Source organism: Alosa alosa, chromosome 22, assembly GCF_017589495.1.
Source record: "Alosa alosa isolate M-15738 ecotype Scorff River chromosome 22, AALO_Geno_1.1, whole genome shotgun sequence".
NCBI classification, from domain to species: Eukaryota; Metazoa; Chordata; class Actinopteri; order Clupeiformes; family Clupeidae; genus Alosa; species Alosa alosa.
This window is the reverse complement of record NC_063210.1, coordinates 794,790-821,892: the sequence shown is the minus strand read 5'-3', so window position 1 is coordinate 821,892 and position 27,103 is coordinate 794,790. Positions and strand designations below refer to the sequence as shown.

Below are 27,103 nucleotides of genomic sequence, written 5' to 3'. Positions count from 1 at the left end.
TTTCACACACTGATTCAATGCGCTGTAGCTAGAAAGTTTTGTTTAAAGCCTGCCCTTTTTTCGACTCGGGGATGACGTATGACATGTCTGCCATCTAGTGGAGTGGAGGTCGAACGAAATATGACACCCTATTTGACTAAATCGGCCGTTTTATTCAGTACCGCATCTTGTCGACTAAAGTCGACCGTGGCGCCTAGAGGGTTAAGTGACTTTCTCCAGGAGTTGCAGCAGTTACAGCAAGATGGCATTGTTCATGGAGGCAAAGCACTTCAACTGTCTGTGAAAGCATTCATATGTGATGCTCCTGCCAGGGCATTCTTTAAGTGCATTCTTGTTACCATTCTTGTGAGTGATGCACTATCAGAGGCACCTATGACGGAAGGTTTGTTCTTGGGGCCAAAGAGCCAGGTGCGGTTCGAAGGACTGAAGACTATTTTGTTTAGGCCAGCTCTGCTGCCACTCTGCCTCCACCGTACTGCTGCCACTCTGCCGTCACCGCACTGCTGCCACCTGTGGACAAGGAGGAGTGCGAGTTATACAACAAAATTAGTTATTAGTTGTTAGGGGCAGCACTAGTATAAAACTTCTAAAATCTCTAAAAACAATCACAAATAGGGCAGTTCATCACAGTTCAACAATTGTGGTTTGGAACTAGGCCTACTGCAACTGGATTGATAAAAAGTAATGTAGTTGCAAACATCTCACCTGGCTACTTGTATTTGGGAAGAGCAAAAGCTATCAGCCATCAGCATGATCATGTTATTTGGTTGTTGTTGTTGTAGAACAAGGAAAGGAATATCCAATGTTTCCTCTACATTTATTTAAGCATGGCGGTCCGCCACGGTTTAAATCCTATCCCTCTCAAGCCCTCTGAAGTCACATTAAATGGGATAGGATTCAGGAACTAATTAATTTAAACCTCACTGACCAGAAAATGTAATGTCTCTTTCATAGCAGTAACATGACGTTGAGCAACTAGAGCAACTTTTTTAATATCCCGGGAGTGACACCCCCAAGTTTTTTTTTTTTTTTTTTTTTGGGGCGGATGGGTAGGTGGGTGGGAGGACTAGGGGGTGGCTCAAGGACTAGAGTGCCTAAGCCTGGGTTTTCCCATGCTGCCTTACGCACCCGATTTTATTACAGTGCAGGAAAATGCACTGTACTGTTCTTCCTAGGCAACTTATTATTATTATTTTTATTATTATTATTATTATTATTATTATTCCGCTTACCACTTTTTCCGTATGCAATTTCTCTTGAACAGTTTAACTTAGAAACTTCATTCAAACTTTGTAACGTAGGTCTTCTAACAGATCAGGTTGGTATGTCTTTTCAACTTTGAAACTTTTATACTTTTTAAACTATTAACCCTTAAGAACGTACCGTCACCGTTAACTATCCGTAAAAGCGTACCGTCACACTTTTGTGTTTGGAATGTTGCTACATAAGTATTCTAATTGCTGTTTAACAATGGGCTATCACTTGTTGACTAACATGGGCTGACATTGTACATTCTCAAAGTCAAAGATGGTCTCTCGCAAATCACTTTGCCACTACCATTTTGTTATGTCCACATTTTGCAGATCTAGTTTATATTATGATTGTGTGGTCGGGCTATACATGACAAAATCCACGGGAGTGGCAAGTATTGGGAAGACGTTTACTTACAGGAGGCTACACATGTTGCTAGCTTCACTGCCATTTATTGCCATATTTCTGAATGTCAGTCATTACACCAAGCACAAGCAAAATTAGTGATTTTTTTATTTTTATTAAATGATTATGTTATTCAGTGTTTAGTCAAATCTCATGGCCACTGATAAGATGAAAATCAAAATGACCGCGAAATGTACGGAATGCTGGAAACTAACATCGTTCATTCACGAGCTATGTAGCCTTGAGTAACGCACGGCTCAGGAAACATAGTTTGCTACAGTCATGATATTAAAACTCGCACAAGAAATGCGCATACATCTTTATCTTGTCCCATTATAATCACAGCTTTATTTGCGCAATAGCAGTGCATCCATCAAGTCCGTCAATGCAAAACATTACAGCGACCGCCATCTCGGAGTATATTCATTCTCAAAACAATCGTAGTATTTACACACGCTATACAATATCATAGATAATATTAGATTAGGTATGGCACATTTGAAAAGGTGTCAGCTTACTGATGAAGAGATCAGGGTGATTTTTACATCTAATGATGACTCTGACATTGAACCTGAACCTGCACCGTTGAAAAGTGACTCCTCTGACGAGGAGTTGCCGGACAATTTGGCAGCTCTGGAGGAAGAGGCGTCGGAGGACACCGGGGATGTCAACTGGAGGGAAGGAAACTTTCGTCTGAAAAGTGTCAACTTTGCCAGGTCTTTGTCAGGGGTTAGGAAGCAACCTGACAATCCGACGAGGTGGAGGGTTTTAAAATGTTTATCACTCCCTCCACTGTGGCTACTATTGTGGCAGAGACCAACAGCTATGCCCAGACACTGAGGGAGAAGTTAAACTGTGTTGGAAAGCTGGCAAGGTGGGTGGACACCACAATAGCTGAATTGTATCTCTTTTTGCCCGTCTTAGTTCTCATGGGTCTAGTTAAAAAGAACAACATCAGAGATTACTGGACCACAAATCCCCTGCTATCCACACCATTTTTTGCCACTGTGTTCTCACAGGACCGCTACCTCTTGCTACTTAGAGCTCTGCATTTCACTGGCATGACCTCAACTGACCCCCTCCAAAAAATTCGATCTGTTTTGACCCCAATTATCTCATCTTTCAGCCAGATTTTTTATCCCCACCGAGACCTATGTATTGACGAGTCGATGGTGAAGTGGAAAGGGCGACTATCCTTCAAACAGTACATTCCATCAAAACGACATAGATTTGGCATCAAACTGTTTGTGTTGTGTGACGTAAAGACAGGATACGTCACACATGATAATTTACACAGGGAAATCGACAGATATTACCATGTCTGAGGGTGTGGGGATTTCTGGGTCAGTTGTTCTCACATTGCTGGAGCCTTTTCTGGATAAAGGTCACATTCTATATGTGGATAATTGGTACACCAGCCCTGCCCATTTTAATCATCTTTTGCAGCATACAACTGGTGCCTGTGGTAATGTTAGAGCCAACAGGAAAGGCATGCCACATTTCCCTAAAAAAATGTCTAAAGGTGATGCTGCATTTTTCAATAATGGACAAATGCTGGCTGTGAAATGGCATGATGGGCGTGATGTGCATGTTTTGTCCACTGTGCACTCCGGAGACATGGTACCAACGGGCAAAGTGGACTATGCCACAGGTCAAGGAGTGGTGAAGCCAGTCTGTGTGGTGGAATATAACAAGAAAATGGGATGTGTGGATAATTTAGATAAACGAAACACCTTTGTTGACTGTGCACGAAAGTCCTTCAAGTGGTACAAGAAGCTATTTTTTTATGTGCTGGATGTGGCTGTTTTCAATAGCTATGTACTCCACCATGAATTGACCAGACAGGAGATGACATATGCTCGGTTTAGAGAGAACTTGGCACGTCAGTTGCTGGAGGAATTCCACACTGCGAGGAGGCCTTCAAGTGGTGGCCGTCCAACACTTGACAACCCAGTCCGTCTCACTGCTCGCCACTTCCCATCACTGGTGACACAGACATCTCAGCAGGGTATTCGGACAAGGAGGCGTTGCAGGGTCTGCCAGACAACAACCAGGCGTCAACAGCTGCGGAAGGCCACCAAGCACATGTGTGTCCCCTGTGATGTACCACTGTGTGTGACTCCCTGCTTTGAGGAATACCACACCCTCAAGCATTTCTCAGTGTCCAGTCATGTCAGAAAAAGAGAAAAAACATACAAACAGTAGTTAATATTTCAATAATCTATTAGTTTTAAAGACAAATGACAACTTTTTGTTCCTGTTCCTGTGTGTGTGTGTGTTTATGCCTACAGAGGGTCCCCGTTAAAAATTGACACTTCATTCACGATAATGGTGATTCACGCAGCTGGGTGACATGTAAGGACAACTGCAGCCGCTTGGGGGCAGCATAGTCCGCTGTGGCGTTCAACGGTCGAACCGGACGGCGCATTCGACAGCAAGGGCTGTGATTGGCCGAGTTTTCAGTGCGTTTCTCTGTTTTTAGCAGCCCCTGCAACATGCTGATCCACTGTAGCCTAAGCTTTGTACATAATGTTAAACATAGTTTTGGATTCAGTGGCAAGATTTCTTGATTGTATAGTGCCTGTCTCTCAGTAATGTTTTAAAATGAGAGCTTCGTCAGCTGGCAGTAGGCTACTTTGTCGGTAGTCATGAGAAGTTCGCTTGCTAACAGAACATAAAAATGCTGCCCAGAAACCTTGTGAATAGTTCTGACACTACTTGAGGTTGAAATATAGCATTTGCCTACAGCATCTCCTTAACAGTAATGTTAACAAAATGACAGCATTCATATGACAAAGGAAAACGAATCCGGTCACTCAAGACTGTGCCGCAGCCGTGGGGCAGAAGACGCTTGGTGGCCGTCCACGTTATAAACTTAACCTAAATAGTCGGCTGCTGTAAGCTACAATCGGATTTTATTGTATACCCCTGTTGTCTCAATGATGATAACATCTCATTTCCGACTATATTTCAAAGTGTGCCGTTCATTTGCATTATTAACATAACATCGTATTTTGTCATTTTTGGCGAAGACATGCATTCCGTTAGGGATATTGAACATATTTAACATTCTCTAACCATCGTGATTTCGAATTGGTGCAGTTGTCAGCACAAAAACTAATTTTATTCTTTTGCTCTTTTGCATTGCTCTATGCTGTTCTATGGTGCTTTCTGCCTCTGGGTTGCGACGATGTTTTTCGTGGACGTTTCATAGAAATCCATATATAATGAGCGCATAAAAGCGACTTGTTGACGCGTTTTGGGACATTAATCTACATGTAGGCTACGTTAAGCTTTAAGGATTGTATGTCCTTAATTTATTTATATAGGCCTATTTAGGCTGGGCGCAAACCCTGGATACTTTTATTGCCACACAACAATATTGGTGGTATTTGTTACATTAGCTTCAAAAGGCACCGCTTCAGAAAGCTGCACTGCTTGTGAAAGAAGGGGGTGGGGGAGGGGAGCTTGCAGCCAAGTGTCGGAAAAATGCATAGCCTACAACACAGAACCCGCCGCGACTAGTCACTGACAGTAGACACGCTTCCAGCCTAATGACTTTCACACATTTTGCAGAGAAAGCTCGAGTAGCCGAGAGAGCAGAGAAAGCTCGAGTAGCCGAGAGAGACGCCGAGAATGATCGGTTGAAAGCGGAGGTCAAAAACCTCAAACGAGAGCTTCAACAACTCCGAGAGGCAGCCACTTGGAGAGCCACAGAGACATTTTACAGGAGATGAGAGCTGGAATCGGAGAACTTCAGGCGACGCTACGTGAGCAGAGAAGTTATTCGACGCCTGAGAGACCAATCCCCAGGTGCACCTCGACACCAGCTCCAGAAACGTCCTCCTTGCAGATGTCTCCATTGGCCCTCTCCGTCACACTCAACGACAGCATCCAAGTTCCTAGTCAACACGCAGACGTGACCTTGCGTGATGTTGGTCCCGAAGACCACGCTAAGATTCGCCAACAGAGCTATGGCCAAGTGGGCAGATACGGATGCCTGCTCTTCAGGTCCATCGTCACAGAGGAACACTATAAAGCCTGGAGCAAAACCACCAACTGGGATGGAGCGAAGGGCAAGCAGCACTGCCGCATAAAATGTGAAAAAAACTTTGTGGTCTCAACACTACAACGAAAAAATTCCCTGCTATGGGGAGGAGTGAACTGAAGGACTGCATCAATAAGATCAACGAATTCCTCCGCACAACACGCAGATCTTCCCAGGGATTCAACGTGCTTTAAATTTAGACTGTAGAATGTAGAATGTAGACTGTTCATTATTTCAATAAATAAGTTTTCTCTGAAGCACTTTCCCGACTTCGTCTTTCTATAGGCTAAGCATATCATGGAGATAGAGTAGAAAACTGGATTTAACTAAACAAATGTAACTAAGTAAACTGATTGTTTACTCTACAGTAGGCTATGTTCCCCCTCTCAGGCTGTACAATAGGCCTATTGAAAGTAGGCTAATGAGCTCAATAGACACGTTAGCGCTTCCATTAGGAAACTTTCGTTGCAGACTTTCACAACTGATTGTTTAGCCAACAGTAACCTACTGTAGGCCTACTCTACAGTAGCCTAGGCAATAGGTTATGTTCCCCCTCTCAGGATGTACAGTAGGCCTATTGAAAGTAGACTAATGAGCTTAGACACATTAACGCTTCCAGCCTAATGACTTTCACACATGAATGATTTACAGTAGACACATTAGCGCTCCACGCAGTGGCGTAACTAGGCCTAGTAGGTGCAGCAAGTGCAGTAGCACCAGGGCCTGTGACCTCCGTCGCTACCCCCGCAATGTAATTGCTGGAAATTTCTATACCGGTCCTTTCTGACTACCTGCGTGCCTTTGGCCAGGCCAAGGCTACAGCGCAGACACTCGCAAATAAATGGGGGTTCAGAGTACATTTGAAAATGTTAGAGCACGGAGAGTGAAGCGTCACTTTGACGAACTATCGGAAGATGAACGCTTAACCGATGCAGAGAGATACTTCAAAGTGCAGGTATTTAATGCAACTCTGGACATCATAATCAGTCAGCTCTCCCAAAGATGTGCAAGCATGCGGAAAACTTATGTGGTTGAGTCTTTACGTCCTATGATCCTTCAACTCGCAGGTGATGATGAACTGCTTGAAAAGGCAGTACGTTTGTCAGACCATTATAGCATGGACATTGCACCGACATTCCCAACACAACTCCTCTCATTTAGGTCTTGCTTTAACCCTCTATACCCCGTAGCGGCCGTCGACGGCCGTTCTGTATTCTCCTGTAACGGCCGCGGCCGGCCGCAATTCTTAAAGAGACATCTGCTACAGTATAACCTTCATACATGAAATAATACAGCGTTAGTGGATAAATAAACACCAGACTTTTATTTTGACACACTTAAATGGCTAGGTCGCTATTGACTTTTCTCCGGTATTTTTGAGTTTAGCCTGTTGACTGACCGGCTGAGGACTTACGGTGCCTCTGGAGTTATGGCTTCTAACAAGCGTCCAGCGTCTTTTTCTCATTAGATGAGATGGTATTGATGTGCATCCACCATGTTTTGATGTAAGTGACGATCATATTGATGTAAGAAATTGACAAAATAAAAACATGAAAGTGTAATAAATTTAACGTTAGCATCCTCCCGTTTGTCATGACTGACTTAGCTGCCTCTCTGGAATAAAAAAAATTGTATGGCTGTCACTGTGAAAGTCAGTTTGAGTTTAGCTAGCACCAGCAAAATATAGGCATAATTCAATGATGGGTCATGGCCTAATTAACAATAAAGTTTATGATAAACCCATGCCAGGTTTATTTGAAGTTATATCACATTAACATTACCCCTTTCTGGCATGTACAGTAAAGCTAACATTATCGTTATCCCACTTACAGATAGTTATTGCAAACTACTACTTATGTATGTCTCTCTAAATGAGTTTTTGTTGACTAATAACCAAAGCGGGAACCACCGTTGTGTTTTCTGCTTATGGATGTCAGGAAAATGTATTTGTATACAAGTAGGCCAATGTCTCGTCATCTTCATTGATTACAAAAAGCCTGCTAATTTGCTACCTTCACTGATGTAACGTTAACGTTAGTCTGAGACTCGTAATGTTAGCACAGGATAGGTTGAAGGTTAGTGAACGAGTGCAACAGGTTCATTATCATCAACTGATCAAGTTTAGATAAATTATATAACATGATGTGCATATAAAACAAAAGCGTAAATCCATGTCAGGATTAACAGTCCCTGTTGTTGGTGACATGCTTATCAAATGAGTCACGATTTCATACGCTATGCTTCATGGCCTACGTTAGTTCATATCCTCATCATTTTTTTGCTGTAAGGCTCACTGTCCAGCTAAATCCCAAATAAGTGCAAGATATGCCAGTCTATTTCAATGAAATCAGTACTCATATAGTATCGTGTTTCCCAGCTTCTAATACAGAAATATGTGAACCATATTTATAACTTTTTGTTAGTGAAAAACTTTGAGACTGTAAGTGAGTAGGCCTATGGCTGTCTATGGGAAACATGAATATATAATTTTTAATGGATCATATATCATTTGAAAGAGCAATTTCTAATCTTTAAACTGAAAGAAACTTACAATTGACACTTTTCATTAGATTTTTAGTTATTCTTGGTTATTTAAAATGTTTCTCAAATTGCCCTTTTCTCTTAGAATTCCCAGGAATCTGAAGCATTGTTGTAGAATTCCACTGGGGTATAGAGGGTTAAAGCAGAGATTTCACAGAAGTCATCTATTTTTCAACTTGCCAAAAGGCTGGTGGTAGATTATGACAGTGTAACATCCACATTCGGGGAAGTGTGTACTGCTCTCATGTTGTTTCTACATTGCCGGTGACTGTGGCAACAGCTGAACGATCTTTTTCCAAACGATCTTTTTCCAAATGATTTCCGAACAATTGCTGGTGTACAGGCTATAATCAATTAGCTAAATCATTTGTCCAGCTGTTTAAACATTTTTTCGTGTTACATTCAAACGCAAAAGGTGCTTTGATATCTTTTTTTGTTTAAACGTCGGCAAGCAGGCATGCTGCGGTTGCAATGAATGAGGATAATTGGTTTTATCTGCGGTGTTATTTTTTGCATTTTGAATATGACTCGCTCCAGCACGTCTACTTTTTTGCACGGTGCTTTCTTAAAGGAGCTGCACCATCTTACAACAATTGCATCTACATTTTCATATTAGAATGTTTTGTCAAGTGTAAGCTTAAACTACCGTGATCAAATTAAGTTTCCGTGCCCCGCTGAAAGTCTCTTATCGCTTTATCGTTACACTATCAAATCTATAAGTAACCGTGACAAATAGGGTATAAGATATATAAACTCACGCTATTGTATTATCATATATGTTTGGTAATGGCTCAGCTTTCTCTGATTGTTCTACTGACTTGGAAACTGCATCATGGAAGCAGTAAGTCAAGTCGCATCAAAAATAGTAGTGGCAGAACTCCAAAGTGACACCTTGTGGTTGTTTGTGTCAACTGCAGTTTGTGCCATTTCTGCTGAGAAAATGGGGATCGTGATTCCTGAAGGAACCCGTCCAAACTTAACGGGGACCCACTGTACATAAGGCACACGTGTTTGCCTCATGGGCCTTCCAATAAATGGCTTCAAAGTTCTTGAATTAATCTGACTGTTTTAGACATTAATTTTTGTCATTTACCTTGTTTCCAAAATTTTAAACTGAAACATCCTTTATCAGATATTGAAACCCCAAGGTTCAGAAAATACAATTCTCATATTGTGTGCATTGGGTTCATTCAAAACCGCTAAATTCCTTTCATGCCGCATCTGCCTGGTTTAAGATTTGTGCTAACAGAATTAGGTTTATTGAATGGATGGAATATGATAGCCTATGACGATCACTTTCTTTAATGTGTCTTCCACTTCTAAAAGTATATATCTTGACTAAGGCTACTCACAGAGTTCACTACCATCGACCAACTATCTTGCCTTCTTCCCCTCAAACACAACAAAGACCAGTATGCTAACATTATATGATGATGACATCTGTAGGCTACAACATCGATTGCTGTAAATGATAACGCTATAACGTATGAACTGATTTCTAGATTTGATACATAAACTATAAGGGTACTTACGTAAAATCCATGTGAAGGAAGGAAATGGACGACAACAAAAACTTCCTTGGAGTTAAACATCTGTCTGAGGTAAGGGCAGAGATATTTGCGTGTCCTGTTATCCTCGTGACAATTGTAACACGTTGTCAGCGCGACTTCATTTGCGTAATCAGGTGCATGCATGCAACACATGTGATCACATGATGAAAGCATGTGTGTGTGTGTGTGTGTGTGTGTGTGTGTGTGTGTGTGTGGTACTTTGCAATGTTCACGTGAAATAAAACAGATCAGGCCATGCTAACACTGCATAGGTTCTAGGCCACCTAATAATGACTATAGAATGTCGGTGTAGAACGCTAGTGACGCAGGCCAAAAAACTCACCCAGTGGAGTACGTTGGTTTAAATAAAATCTACGTTCTTAAGGGTTAAAGAAAAACGTTTTAAAAATCCCCATAGACTTAACATTGCTGATTATGACATCATAATACGGCCGTTAAGCAATTAGAATCCTATGGCAGGTGTTCAGGCCACCTGGATCAACTGCCAGTCTCGGGCTTTAAGCATACAAACTGGCCCTATTAAGAATACACATCCTGTTCAACTGTTTCCTCTGCCAAAAACTGTTTCAAAATAAAAGTCCTCACTACAATATTTCACTATTAAACAATTTAACCCTTTAAACTACTGAACTTTTTAACTGTTCAGCCATTGTAACTGTTACTTGTCATCAACTATGACTCCTACCCACTGTAGCTAGTTAGCATGGTTAGCATGTTAGCATTGTTAAAATTGTTAGCGTTTTAAGCAAAACTGCTAAAAATGATTAGCTAAGTTAGCTAAGTAACATGGTTAGCATGCTAGTTACCATTTTTAACAAAACTGCTAAAAATGATTAGCTAAGTTAGCTAAGTAACATGGTTAGCATATTTAGCATGTTAGCATGCTAGTTAGCATAGTTAGCATAACTACTAAAAATGATTAGCTAGGTTAGCTAAGTCACATAATTAGCATAGTTAGCATGTTATTTAGCATAATTAGCATAACTACTAAAAATGATTAGCTAGGTTAGCTAAGACACATGGTTAACTTAAACTTCCGGTCTGTCAACAACTTTTAAACTATTTACCTTCAACTTTTAAATGGTCAACTTTTAAACTATCTATTAAACTAGCTGTCTATCAACAACTTTTAAACTATCTACTGTCTATCAACAACTTTTAAACTATCTACATTCAGCTTTTAAACAGTCTACTTTTAAACTATCAACTTTTATTAAGCTATGCAACCACCATGTCTATCCTAGCATCACCGTAGTAACCATCTCTGTATTATCTGTTTTAACTATACATGATATTTTACATCACAACTTTAGCATTTTCATGCACTGGTAATTCCTTGGAATTGCATTTCTAGTTCACCCATGCTGCCTTACGCACGCAATTTTATTCACGCTGCTAGGCAGCCTGGATTCTATGGACTTCATTTTCACCTCAACGAAGGAACCAATCACAAAACAGAGGGAGGGCAGCAAGACTGACGACACGCCGAAGCCGTTATGAGCTATGTACAGACGCATTTGATAGACATTCGTAGCGCCCAATAAACGGCTCTGGGCATTCGTAAACCATGTTTCAAATACATGAATGTCTAATTCCCAGACCCTATCTCAATGAGGTCTGACGTTAGCCAGGCTAAGAGCGCCTATTCATGGAAGAGGCATGCGTGTTGGAAGTAGTTTTCAGCTAAAGAGACACTGAAAACATGTTTTAATCTGTATACCATTAACATTGCATAACAAATAACAAAGTAAAACATTAATTTGTAGAGTAGCAAAGACAGACGTCTTTTGATTGTAATCAGATTATGGCAATCATTTTTACAATTTTTTACAACTTAACTCTATGTCCTCACTTGTCCATCCTTGCAAATGGGTTCGACGCTGGGTATAGAACGTGCTGGCAGCGACAGATAACATGTAAATGCGCCATAGCAGTGACGGGACGCACACACCATACAATCGGCCTGACATTTTGAGTGAACTTAAATGAACTACCTAGCAACAATTCCAACACCCACAAGTTAAGGATGTCTTCAGAGAGTTACACTTGATAAGCATGATGGTAGTAATTTCGGCGCATCAACAATTGAAATGGAGGGGCAGCGTGACTATTTCGGTAAAGGCTACAATCTTTGATGGGTGTCATCTCAAAAGAAAGTTCACTTTCTCCATCATCGAACTCTTGAATACAGTGATGGTACAAACCAATATCTGTAATGCAGTGGGTAAATTAACGTTATGTTAGCAGTAGTTTTTACGTTTTATGCAAAAAATATATGGTTTATGTAACAAACCCTTCAAATTTGAGAGAGACTGAACAAAAATATGAGTTTATTGTATAGTTTTTGATGGGTAATTCAGAGGAACCCATGTAAAAAAAACCCCCGAAAAACTGATGCATTTAGTCCAAATTAACTGTGCTAAAAAAGTAAAGTGAATGGGTGTCCAACTCTTGAAATAGCATGCATCTCCTTCCATGCAATCCCCGCCCCACCCCCACCTCCATCTTTTTCACACGCTTAACGGTAGTGTTATATGTAGATAAATTACAATACTTACTGTATTTGAAGTAGCTGCACAACCATGCTAAATAGTATAGTTTTGGCACACGGTACACAAAGACACTTCTGCCATCATACTGTAATGTAAACTATACTCGTAGACATGCTAATTACCAACCATTTCGTTCGAAAATTCTAAAACAACGTTTTTTATGTCTTTACCTGGTGAGTGAACTCTATTGCGAGCTTGGACGTGGCACACATTTGGAATATTCCAGAATGCACTCAGTGTTCTTAGGGCAGCAGTCCTCACAACACACCACCTGTAAACAGAGGGAACAGAGGGAGACTAAGATTAATACGTTGCAAAACACACAGAACATGAAAAGACCATCACTGAAGCACTACTACACTCACATGCATCTTAACACATGCCTCAGAGCAAGTCAGGTACATCAAACAAGGGGCAAATAAGGGCTATGAAATGAAGAACATGTAGCCTAACACTAACGTTACCCTTCACAAACTAAAGATCCCTTTACTTGTAGGCATGATATTGAGGTGCCACCCACCCATCACACTTGCCCCATTCACATCCATTAAATGACAGGTCTGTTAATGAACATGGCTATATTAAACTGCAGTTCCTTAAATCAGTGGGTAGATAACTACTGGAAAAGTTAAGTTAAACATTAACAGCTAACATCGCTAGCGTTAGCTCACTAGCTAATTCTAAACATGACTAACGGCTTTGATTAACATTCCATTATGAAAACAATATATTTCGAATAAATTCACGTTTTCAATTGGCATACAAAAGTACTGTAATTCTTACCTGGGATATGATGACGGCAGAGTTTGTACAGCTTACACATTCAGTCAGAGGCATGACAGAAAAGTGACGGTTGAAGTCACTGGTGACTGCAGTTGAAAAGGCGCAAACTCAGCAAAGATTCTAGAGTGCTACGCAAATTTGAATTTGATCAGGGGTGGGGGATGGGAATTGCTGTGTGTGCGCATGCGCTTATCAAGTAGTGATAAGCATCCGTTAAAAATAATCGTGAAAATTATTACTGTTGGCATTTTAGTCTGTTATATTACCAGACTGATTGGTAGAAGTGTCAAAACAATAATAACATTAGCCTAGTGGGCTATTATTACTACTATTATGATTATTATTAACATTATTGGTTCTCATATGGTGGTCAATTCAATGACGTCAATTCCATATCATTTTGACGCCCTTTTTCTTGATATCAAATCAACGTTGATTTAACATCAATCATATTGACCCAAGTTTTATAGACCAGTGACTACATGTTAGATTGATCCCTTGTTGGACCTCTTTATAACCACAAGCAAGCCATAGCTTGTAATGCTTAAATAGTATGAAATTATAGATGCTCAACATGATGGTCAAAACCTTGACTAATTCTTGACATCAAATTGACATCACGGTGCCCGCTGGGGAATCCTGCTATCTTAATTCAATGATCAAGATACATCCCCAAACCTGTGGTTTATTGAGCGTCTGTAGTGTCCACCAGCCACAAACGCTACTGTAGCTGAAATTCAAGTCTGTTAGTGTGATAGATTTTTTTCAAGAGTGGTCTACAGGCTGATGGGGACGAGACCGCATGTTGAGTCTGAGTCGAGACGTCCAGACTTTTAAATGCAGCCGAGACCGAGTCAAGACCAAGTTTTTGAAGAGGCAAGACCGAGTCGAGAACGAGGGCCAGATGTACTAACGTTTTTGCGCCCATTTCAGGCGTATTTGTTTTGCAATGTGCATGTAAAATCATTGCGAGGTATGTACACACAGGCCGCAATGATGTAAAAGCGCAAACTGCCTGTCGCGGGAGCTGAAAGTGGCAGATTGCGATTGTCATGTCATGCATTCATGGGAGGATCCAGGGGAAAGTGGGAATTTAGCGTAAAAAGATGGGAGGGGAAGCAAAGATCCTTGATTACCACTTTAACCCTCTCTGGGGTAAGAGTAAAGAGCGCCTAGTTATGTTTTCCGCAGTATACTGCTCCTGAAAGCGCACGTCTATTCTGCGCCTAAATACTTCCGCCTTGTAAAAGCAGGTGTTAATCCAAAGTGCAGTTCAATGCGTCAATAAGAGAACCTTTCAAAGACAACAGAATCGCTATTTAGAACACCAGTTTTTGTGGTGAAAGTATTTGTACTACCAAAAGCATCCTTAACTTTTGTTGGCCTTTCGAATGTCTTACTTTCACTTTCACGTCATTCACTTAAACTTTCCTACTTGCTAGATTTGACCAATCTTCCATAGCCTACGTGCACAAGTAGTTTGAGTAGAACTACTGATCTTCATTATCTCCCTGCTTGTTTACATCTTATCATGTATGGTATTATTTCATGATCGCTAAACGTTTGATTCTTTTTAATGTTGTCATCAGTTAACTTCATTCAACTGCGCTTGTATGTAGGCGCTGCCATTCAGTTGTGGATGTTCAGAAATTGCGTTTATGGGCGGAGAAAGGCAGAGAAAGGCGCAGTTTACACTAAGAATTGAACGATTGATAAATACAACGGAAACTTGGGTCTGACAGCGTTCGCAATCTCCAGTGTGTCCATGGCGTTGATAACGCTACGTTCGCAAATGTACGTACATCTGGCCCCAAGTCTTTAAGGAGTGGAGACCGCATCGAGACCGACAAAAAAAAACTTACTTACATTTAACATCACCCAAGTATTATATGGGTGGTTGACATATTTGGTTGAATTTTTTTTTTTTTTTTTTTTTTTTTTTTTTTTTTTAAATCTCAAATGGAAGTCATGGAACTCCATTGGGTTATATTCTACAAACTCTAATATTTCCAAATATATATGTGGTCTTGTAGATTTTGTCCTGAAATGTAGCCTACATTTATTCACTAGTTTACTGTCTTAGAGACTAAAATTGTCATATGGTGTACGTGAATGTTATTGTGTATTAAATTAAAAAAGAGTATGATGTGGTGATGTAAGCACCATCAGGTGCCCCTTTCCCATGACTGCTCTCTGAGTAGTTCCAGGTGACCCGCTTGAACCCCCACGTGTAGGAAATACTGCTCATGATGTAGCAGTTCGCCCTGTTGCGATATTGGTTGGCTGGCCCATCACTCAGAAAATGTACTGTATCGATGGCATGGACATTTCTTCTTCGGAAATCCTCTAAAACTGGCTTTATGTGTGCCCACACTGCACGTTCATCGTGACTTAAGGACTTGGGAGATTGTGGCATAGCACTGTGAGCCACTAACTGAGTAGGCAACTGGAAAGGAAACATTTGAGTGATAAAATGCTGTAGTTTAACATGGATTCAGCTTCAAAATGGGATAGTAGGGAAGTAGGGATTCACCAAATTGAGCTGGTGTATAGATATTAAATGTGTGAATAATATAGTATCAAAATGTGTTAAAAGCACAAAATATTCAATAAACTTAACTAATACCTATAAAATATGTATCTAAGAGCATAATTTATGTATTTAAATGCAGTTCATATCATATAGTGTGACAAAATAATCATATGGTGTGACAAGAAAACCCTGTCACACCTTATGATGATGTCACACCATGAGGTTTCATGTACTTGACATTAAGCAATGTGCTTTTATGCTAACATCCTAAAACCATGCTAACTACAATATGACAACATAGTTTTAAAGGTAATATTGACTGAAAATTATTTTCATTTGGGAATTTTTGTGTAAAATGCGTCACACCAAAAGACAGTGCAAAAGGGAACTGAAGCAGGAGTGCCGGATGTACTTTTTAAAACATGAAGAGAGAAAACTCACCTTGAAACTTTCAGTGTCCTTCTGAGGTGGTGTCATACCTGTCAACACTCCCGTTTTTCCCGGGTTCTCCCGTATTTCAAGGTCATCTCCCGGAAAACTCCCATAATTTGCATGGCCATCAAACTTCATTTTAAAATCATTGATCCATGCCTTTTTTCTATTAGTCTGACATCTCCCAGGTTGCCAGATTGTGTATGGAAATACACCCTACACATACACGATCACTTAGTTTCAATTTCAATCGTTTTGTCATAGGCTATAAACCTGGCAACCCAAAACCCAAATAAGGATGTGGATGCCGACTGTGCAGCCTGAGTCTCATTGTAAGCAAGCGGGCTGGTTGAATGGCCTACTTTAGAACTAGCTGTTGTGAAATTGTTGGGAATTGAATTGATTAACACATCACAAACTGTTATTGAGTGTTGTTGATACACTGAACTTGTGTCCTCGAAACCAAATCTGACAGCAAGCAGCTTTGGAGTTTTGGAAGTAGGCTGCAGGCAGGCAGCTGGTGGATACATAACTGGCATGCGTAAGGTAATGATGAGGTAAAATGCAGTGTTGAAACACGTGTATGAAACGTATTAAATATGCAAACACTGATCCGGTATAAACACTGCCCCAAAAAAAAAAAAAAAAAAAATATCCCATTTTTGAAAAGCTAAATGGTGACCGGTATGGGTGGTGTTCTTCCTCCTGAAAGGAGGACCCCCACTCCCCGAACGGTGCCAGTGGTGTATATCACACCATATGATATACATTTTTGGGACAAAATGTTTTAGTTAATGGTGGCTTCAAAATATTATGCCTGAACTTTTAGTCAAGCAGACTCATAAGTAGACATCTGGGCTATCAATATATGATTGAATAAACAGAAAATTAATTAAGTTTTTATTCAAAATAAAAATGTGTTAAATGTGCTTGGGACAGTCACGCCATATGAGCTTTTTCTGGTTTGGCTGAAAATTGTGAAATAATGGAAGATTAATCCAATGAATGCTCTGTATGTTCATATAAAACAGCATGAACAATATCAACACAGTTTTTGACATATTTTTCTATAATTTACTTATCTTTGACACATTGGACCAAAAAAAGGCCATGTCATGTCAACCACCCATATTCAACAATCTGTTTACAACCTCCCGATTGAAACGTTTCAAAATAAAAAGAGGTTTCAAAATAAAAGCCCCCCGAAACGGAATAGGAAAAGGTAAAAAAAGTAAACATAAGGAATGCATTAATAGTATTTTTTCTTTTTTAAAAATCGAATCGAATTAAGACTTTAATATCGAAAATTAGATCGAATTGAGGATTTTGAGAATTGTGACACCCCTACCTAAAAGACTGCCAGATGTCTGATTTTAAGTTTCTTGGTTCTGAATGTAGGCTACCTTTCTTTACAAAGGCACTAGCAACTGAAGTAGTTTAGTGCCCTCTTCCTCTGTCATGCTTTCGTTTTTGAGTTTTGACAACGGAGCAGCAGAAACAAATTAAACCCATGTAAATGCCATCTGTCAGTTATGCTTAAACTCTGTTATTTTAATGCTGCCTAACTGAACATTCAGCTGAACTATAGTTATGGACACTACTTTAATAATTTCCATATTTTTATTTACGCACATATTTAATTTGTAGGACTGCAGTGAATCATCTGTTTGCCCCGCACCCATGAACGCACCACTCTCACCCTGCCCGCTCCCGCAAAGAGCTTTAAAAACTTGTTCGCACTCTTGTGCATCGCGACCCACTGACTCATCATGTTGAAAAAGACCCTGGATTCAAATTAGTCTGGAATTACACTTTAATAATATATATAATATGATAATATTAATGAATTAACCTTTTTCATTTTTAGGTAATTTTGTACATGCCGGGAATATTGTTGCAACACAGAGGTTGATGCGCTGGCATCCTGGAGGTCATGTAAGTATTTTTGGTTTTCTTCATATATTTAATGCAAATATTAATGTGGGTATTGTCTTTAAGGAACACGCCAACATTTTGAGAAATTAAATTAATCACAATTAAGATGATCACCTTCTCGTCTCTGTGCGAGCAGTAACTCGGTCTGACGCTCCCACCGTTAGCCTAGCTTAGCATAGTTCATTGAGGTAGGCAGAACCGACTAGCCTATGGGCCTTATTATGACAGTCAGCGCATGGTCACTAGCCAAAAGCTTATTCAAATTTAGTAGGATATCCAGTCCACATCAGGAGTGTTTTCGTGATCAAACGTTGGGCGGATGGCACAACAAGGCGTTCCTAGGTTTTTTAATCAGTCATGGGTGTGTTTGGGGTGTAACATCATTTAAACCAATGAGAATGACCTCTGTCATTCCCTTTAACAGCGCAAAGCGTGACGTCAAAGAATGCATCGGTATTTTGACAGTCAGCGGCGCATTTGAAGGAGTCTGCTTGCGAGACTGTATGGAACAGTCATTCCACTAAATCATTCGTTACTAAAACCTAGCATAGTATAGCTTTCACGCATTTGCACTCCTCTATTATTGGAACTCATTGGCAAAGTGAAACTAACTTCACTGTGGTGTCAGTCAAAGACAAAACAGTTATACACAGTAGAGCCCAAAGCCGCCGTCATGTGCCACCATTTGCGCCATTTAGAGTTTCAGCCGCAGCCAGCCAATCATTTTGTAAGCCAAATTAAGCCGCCATCTGATGAACTTTGGCTGAGCCAGTTAGAATTATAATTTGATGCAAATAGTTCTATCACATACCGGTACGTAGAGACATACACACATGACAAATAAATGATAAGCGACATCTATTTCCCACTGGATTCACCACAGCACAGTCTTGTTCTCGTTGCTACGATACACAGGTATTCTACAGTTATAAATTATGAATTCAGGTAACGCACTGACAGCGCTGCGTGAATGGGGTCTGAAATGCACAGAGCCCAAGTTGAAACTGCAAGGCAACGGAAAAAAATTATCCTGAGGAACACAAAAAGGTATTGCGAGGCAACACAAAAGTATTGCGAGGGAATGCAAAAGTATTTCATGGGAACGCAAAACTATTGCGAGGAAACGCAATAGTGCGGTCTAAAAATATTTACCAACGTGACCTTCCCGGGCTCCGTAGATTAGCAACCACAAAAGAAAAAAAAAATATTGTTATTATTAGGCTATTATGACTGGCCTGCCGCCACTGTTAAAAAAAATCTAGATGAAACACTGGAACACGGTCATCTCATTTAAATGGTAGAAATGTCAAATGTAACGAGATAGATAGATAGATAGATAGATAGATAGATAGATAGATAGATACTTTATTGATCCCCAAGGGGAAATTAGTGTGTGCTTCACCTCACTGTGTGTTCACTGTGTGCTGTTTGTGTTTCACTAATTCACCGATTGGGTTAAATGCACCAAATTCCCCTCACGGAATCAAAAAAGTATATATACTTATACGCGACTGATTACACATTACAAATTCACCTGAACAGTGTTTGAATCCTGTTTGAACTCACTGGAAATCTTGGACCTAGCAGTTACTGCGCAAAGCACAGATTCCATTAGGTCTAATACCACCAACAACCGGCTAATGATGTTGTTATGCATGTACAAAATACAACATTTGAACACCCATATTGCTGCTGTTGTACTTCATTGTATCTACAGCTGTTAATGTGATTACTATTTCAAGCCGCATTTTTCCGGCCCCTCAGTTGTGATACTTTTCATGAACTGGCCCCCATTGCAAACTAATTGAATAGCCCTGGGGCCCATTGCACAAAACTAGGATAAGGGATTAAGCCGGGATATCTTGGTTATCCTGGCTCAATTTATCCGTGATCCAGTTGCACAAAAGCAGGATAGGGGGCAGTAGGATATGTTATGGTATAAGTTACCATGGAGATTTATTCTGTGGAGCTAGCCTGCTCCAGACCAGGCTAAGTTCCAGGATCTATTTAATCTCATCCCTTATCTCAGTCAGCAGTCACCACAAACGGAAACCAATAGTTATTCTACTGCCCACTACACATTGTTATCACATATAACTAGACCCACTGTCATTATAAACGTTTGTGATTATTAATTTCATCATTTTGGATAAATGATGATTTTAGATGATGCAATCATTAGATAATTTAGTTTCCCATAGGCTGTAAGGCTATATATAAAATGACAGAATATTAGGGACACAGAGGGGAAAAAAAATCCAAATTCCTCTGCCACTGCAGGACATATCTAACTGAAATTCACAGCATGCATCTCTACCACTGCAGGACATAAATTTAAAGCATGCATATTAACTGATTTAACACATAGGTCCCCCACCAGCCGACCACTGTCGTCATCAGGGAAGATTGCTTTGCTTTATCACTGTGGCGATGTTGCCTTTCTTTTTAATTATGTCTTTTACATACTGGCCATTTCCGACCTGTCGTGCGACAATGTGACGTCATGGAAGTGCCGTAACCATTTTGCGGGTGGTGGTCATGACACTAGTTGCAATATTCTCCTAAACAGAGGTGTTGCTGTTGTGAAAAGGCTATCGCCTACTTTACACTGTAGAAGAAGCAATGAAGACGCTCTAGTTGCCATGGTGAATCTGTGATCGGTGGCGGGGTCTATTTGAGGGAGCCGTGATCGCGCGCACTTATCCAGGATAGGTTTCACCTGGCTTGATGAATCCGTGTCTGCTCATCCTGGCTTGGTCTTTTTGCAACCAATTTTAAGCCTGGACACTCTTGTTTTGGATTCATTGAGCTCAGCACAGTCACTTATCTTGGATGTCTTGATCCTACTTTTGTGCAACGGGCCCCTGGTGTAAGCCATGCATTGCTTGGAAATATTGAGATCTAGTAAATCAATATAACAGACATCTGTACATGAAGTGGCAGCTTCAGCCTTTAGTAGCCATGAAAAGTTACTCGGCTGCAGCAGCCATTTAGGTTTTGGCTGAGCCGGCTAGCCAGCCAATAACTTCATCAGCCAGCCATTATTCTCAAAACAAATGGCTTCGGGGTCTAATACACAGTAAGTTACTTTCACTATTGACTGACAATGGGTTACCATCGAAAACATAGGCTGGAAAAAGCTACACTTACCCTGATATTGTTCAAATGACAGAATAAAATAATGTTTATCCCGAGGAGTTGCTTATATCTCGTGACAGTGCGTCTTCAGCATATGACTGTTGACAATGCGCTCTTAAAATAACATATAAACAACTCGCCAAAGACTTCTGACCAGGTTTCTCTTGGTCAGTGGCGGAATGTGTTTTAGGTAGTGTACAATAGTGAGTTTTAGACAATGCACTGGGCCACTTTATAGGTTGTTCATTGTTTAAAAAATAGACATGTTTTACGCCATGCCTGACCAACCTGTTGGCTTCTGGAAATAGACCCTAGGTTGTTTTTGCTCTGGAACATTCATTAAAAAGCATATGCAATGTTGTTGTTGTTGTTGTTGTCTTCAGCCATCAAACATTTCATAAGTCATACAATCCTCAACAGCAGGGTAGGAATTTCACGGCGGCCACGACGGCCATGGCCGTCGTAGCCCCTTGCGTTGGTCGTGAGGCCCCTTTGAAAATCAGAGGTTTACAGGCCACGGTGGCCTTGGTGCCCCCTTCTTTCAATATTCTGCTTTGCGTCGTACTAATAGCAATTTTATTTAGCCTGTGGCCTGTCAAAATAATCTTAGCATTCACAACGCAAATTTATTTAGTCTTTTACGCAGTGGAGAAAGTGACAGCGTAAGAAAGAAATTGCGTCCAAATTCACCCATTCTCAGTTGAACTACTCGCGAAGTAGCCTATTCATCACACAGACATCACAAGTATCACATGAAAGAGCTTTTTCTCAGATTTGAAACGATGTTAGCCGATAATTGCTGTGTTGAACGGTTCGCGAGAAAAGTAAATAATATAATTCAATTTAATCATACATTCTACTGAAGGTTTTGCGTCCCATGATCTCCCTACCCATTCATCTCGGTGGAATACTTTACGAACCCTTCTTTTAACACATGACAAACCATATATCAGAATAAACAGGAGACCTTACCAAACACAAAGGTGTAAAGCAGTCCCCTGTACAGTTAGCCATTCCAGAGTAATCCAGTTTTGAATTTGCAGTAAAGTTCGACATACATGGATGTCTCCAAATTTGGGCTTTAAGTTTTACAATGTGTTTAAATTGTTCCACATGATTTCATAACGGGCCAAATACAAAATAAATGTTACAAATATCGCCTAGATATTGGTAAATCAGAGTACAGCTGACTAAGAATTTGTGAAAGTAGCCTTAATGATCACAAAATGCTAAGCATGCATCTAGGCTATTTGAGTTTCTTAAATTGTGATTAAATTGTTCAATACATGATTTCATAACAGGCCAAATATAAAATAAATGTTATATATAGCCTAGATATTCAGATGATTTACAGCTCTGTGTAATATGTCATGTTTTCATTTCATGTATTTGTAATGTTTCATACAGTGATGCAGGTCTACTGCAGTGAATAGGCTAAACTTTGATCATTTTTATAGCCTACTACTGTATAGTTAACTTTGGCCTTGGTGCCCTGACATGTGGCCTTTGTTTCCCCCACCAAATATGCCCAGCTGAAGGCCAAGTGGCCTTGCCCCCAGAATGGTGAAATTCCAAGCCTGCTCAACAGAATATGAATTGCCTTAAACAGGGTGCGATTTTGTGTAAAACCGGGGTGATGATTTTGAATACGTTTGTAACCACACCCAAAAAAAAAAAAAAAATTAACGAACGATTCATAGCCTAGTAATGTCATGGCTAATTAATACCCTATATTATTTTTGCCACCTTTGTAACATTTTAGTTTTAGTTTTCCGTGGTGTATGACTTTAAACAGCGAGTGTGCTTGGTATGATGATCAGCTCCTCTAATGCAGGGTAGGACTACGTTTTGACAAGCATACAAATTCACCTTCTGAAATGACTCCTCTATTTTTTTGCTGCCTCCATCCTTTCTGTATTTGTTGTGTAAAAAAAACGTTGTATATGATGGCACTGAAGTCTTAAGTTAGTGAATTGGCTAACAGTGTTAGTTGGTAACCAAATAGCCTACACATTGCGCTTACACGCCATTAGGCTACGTGCATTCTCTCTCCTGCTGATTTGCGTTCAGTAGCCAAGTACGTAATATTGCAAAAGTTGAAAAATAAATGTGTTTATTGTAGCCTACAGAAAATAAATAGCCTATCATACTGTCAGTTAATTCCCTACAGTGCAGTAGAAGTTTTATGAAAATTATTTACGAACCAGAACATAAATACCATGAAGCTTCTATTTCTTGCAGCTGTTAAAGGGACACCAGGCAACGTTTTCGTGTTGATTAATCATCTTCGTAAGTTGGTATATAGTTAAATGACTCATTACAGGGCGAATAAAGACTCAATCGCCCGCCCCTACTGCCTGTAAGAAGAATATCCCACTTGCAAGTTCGGTGTATCCTACCCGTCGACAGAAGCAGGATCAGTTTACATCCTGCATACAGCACAGAGGCAGGCTAACGAAACTCTAGCGATTGTTGCAAACGTGTGTATAATGGCAGAGCCAGTAAAGAAGCAGCGAAAACCCTTGACGGAAGATGCAAAGAAAAGGAAAAAAGCTTCAGACCAAGCGAGGGCGAGTTTCGTAGAGGAAAAAGCATCAAGCTTGCCTGGTATCCCTTTAAAACACCCGCCACCAACATTCGTTTTTGCAGTACAGATTATTTCTAAAAGTTATTTGTCTACTAGGCCTAGCCTACTGGCTGATTTATCAAACGAGTGCTTTCTCGTTTGTCCTCCATAAAACTACAGGTGTTTTGGGTAGAGAGCCATTGAATAAGCGATGCCAAGCAATTTCTGTAACACTTTTTGTGACATTCAGCAAATATCTCCTCATTTAATGTAAGTTCCTTCGGACAATAGGCCTACGTTCTACTCTACGTGCAGTTGTCCTCCATCTCAGTTGCATCAGTTTTCTAATTTTGAAGGTTCTAAAACATTATTATGCTTCACTGAATCCTTCTCATTTTCTTTAATGTGTCCAGCTAACTTTTCCATTGAAACTAGCCATTTATGATGGATTACACACTCGACATTCTGAAATGTCCTGCACAATCAAGGCCAAATTAAGTTATCACGCAGCCACTGTCAGCAGCATGAGTGCTGAAGGTGACTGTGCGTTTCTGATGTCAGATTATTATGTAGGCTAGCCTACTAGACTGTTCTCACGTTGCAGCGCTTTACTTTTATGAAGTAGCATTAATCAATATGAGGGGCAGAGGTGGATAAATGTTGTCCCCACCGGGGATAAAAAAAATAATTTAGCAGAGGTACAGGCGCGCGGGAACCTATTTTTGACCAGGGGTGCTGAATAACAAAAATAATGGATGTCCGACGATTTCTTCCCTCCATGTTTCGGACATGTTTCGGATTTTGACTGCTAAATACATCATTTTAGTGCGGTGTGCGGGTGATAGAGAGAAGTTTTAGGGATCAATAAAGTATATCTATCTATCTATCTATCTATCTATCTATCTATTTACGTCCTGGGCAGCCACAAATTCCAATGTTCCGCGACAGCACTCCGACTCCACTGCACCCACCCTAACCCCACAGAAGCGCACTTGACATCATTAGCCTATTTCAGTATAGCTAAGGAAAATTACTTTTCAGATCGTCAAAACCACACCAGAGATGTTTGGCTTTAAATATAGGCTAATAATCAGGCTGCAATGATCTGCAAAATAATTCCTGAATAGCCTAAAGTGTGTCGTCTCCACAGCAAGAATGTGTCCTAATAATTTCTATTCGACTAATTAGTGAAATGATTTCACTAGCTATAATTTATTAATTTGGCAAAACTGTACAACACAATTAAAGTTTCTTTCAGCTTATCCATGCTTTTTTGAACGTGTAAATCACATAGAATATGTAGGCCTATATCAATCGTAGGCCTACACACTTGATCGCTATCACCAGAGCCCGTTTACAGATTAGACATTCTCTGGCTATCACATAGCTGAAACCACGCTATGGTTCTTACAGTAAATGACTCACGTTCACGTTGATCTCTATAACTGTTCATTTTTAGTAGCCTATATTCCAACCAATCCATAACCCTTTTTTGCTATTTGACTCATCATTTCACATACACAAGTATAAATAATGATAGACAGCGAATTAGTAATTATTTGAAAATATAGGCTATATAACAAATTTAAAAAATCTATCTCCTGCCAGCAGGGGGTGCTGCAGCACCCCCCTTCCCGCGCCCTTGCAGAGGTAGGGATAGGAAAACCAGAGGGGGGGAAATCCTCACCATCCCCCCCCTACAAATCGCACCCTGGCCTTAAAGGTGCCATGTGTAAGACTAGAGGTAAAAATATCCAAAAAAATTAGCTACACGCATCAAAAGAATGAGAAGAAACAAGGGTGATGATTTAAAAAAATGACACGGTATAGTGCTGCAGAGATATCAACCTGAATTAGCATGCTAAATTACTAGCCACAGCCCGACAGATGTCATAATACCAGTTTCGGCCATGGAATGTGGAGTATGAATTGATTTTTTGGCGGACATTAAACATGGCACCTTTAAGACAGTTTAACAGATGTAACTATGTTGTTGAATACCTGCTTGTAATGTGTCCTTTATATGGTACCTTTTCTTTTGGTGACTAAACCAAATTTGACATCTGAAGAAACTGGCACATATTTTACATCATCAAAATAATAAAAATCATGCTATATGTGTTGTTGATGTGTGTTCGATGCCTTGTCACAGGGTAAATACTGACATTTGTCCACAGGTTGGAATTGGGAAAAACAACACCTTGTATGCTTTGGAGGATGGCGTTGTTAGGTTCACCAAGGAGGTGTACGTTCCTCTGCCTCACAGTGCTGAGACCAAAGACATGATCTCAAAGCTGCCGAAAGGAGCTGTGCTGTATAAGACCTTTATCAGTGTGATTCCGAAAAAGCAGGACGTTACTTTTAAACTGGTCAGTATGTTGTGAAGGTGAGCTCCAACCTTGGAACAGGTGTAGACCTCACATGGATCTTAAGAACACCTGAAGCATAACAAAACATGTCATTTGAAACTGAAAGATTTAAAGGCTATAGCCAGTCAAAAAAATAGTCTCTCAATTTTTATGATTTAACATTGTACATTTGTAAATTTGCTGTGCTCTGCTTGGGAAAACAATCACTTAGATAAGTAAGGGAGATTAACCCTAATGTTAAAATCGGATCTTTGTGTTCAATAAAGTCTGTTCTGCCAATCTTGTGAGGCACCCTTAAGCAAAACTCATAGACTTTGTGTTCGAATATCCAACATGTTCTGTGAGTACATTTTTAAATGAGCACATTTTTTTTAGATGGTTGAATATGGCTGGGGAGCAGATTTATACCGGGGTACTGTATCAATTAACATGGTATCAGTAAGGTAAAGTTAAAATAAATGCATTCTGTGTTGTATTTCTTCACTGTTATGCAGCACATCTTCTACAAACTGTAAGTACTGTATGTAGTGGAAGAAACTGGCAACTGCTTTATACCTGGCTTACTGTCTTACATTTCTTTACATTTCTTTAATGCAACTATTGTGGAAGGATTGCAATATAATATATCATAAATGAGAAGATCTTAATGGAATCTACATAAATAAACTCTGCTACCATGACTTTAACATTGTATCCTTTTGTGAATGGCATTTCATTGGGTTTTAAAACAAGATCAAGTAACCAATCATGAAATGGTTCATGAGATGATTCTTCATAGTTTCAACACAGTAAGTGCCTTTTACTAGCTTTATGTCTCAAAGTAAACTATGCAGGTCTCACAAAATGTAAAATCCTATGGAACAAATGACCGACAGAATGCTTAGCCGTGTTAGAAGGAAAAAACGAAATATGATTAGAGTAGGGGTGCACAATTAATCAAATTTTAATCACGATCACGATTTTGGCTTCCCACGATCAA

The 27,103-nt window shown here is 40.0% G+C and overlaps 1 protein-coding gene across 1 annotated transcript in view; it reads left to right on the top strand.

Moving 5' to 3' along the window:
• The window catches only part of mrpl27 (mitochondrial ribosomal protein L27), a 30,189-nt gene extending 3,379 nt beyond the window's left edge, over positions 1 to 26,810 (top strand). The window contains exons 3-4 of the mRNA XM_048232518.1: positions 17,984 to 18,051; positions 25,933 to 26,810. Of these exons, the coding sequence (XP_048088475.1) occupies positions 17,984 to 18,051; positions 25,933 to 26,139 (275 nt within the window). The 3' untranslated portion in view covers positions 26,140 to 26,810. The remainder of the gene's footprint in view (positions 1 to 17,983; positions 18,052 to 25,932) is intronic.
• The last annotated feature ends 293 nt before the right edge of the window (positions 26,811 to 27,103 follow it).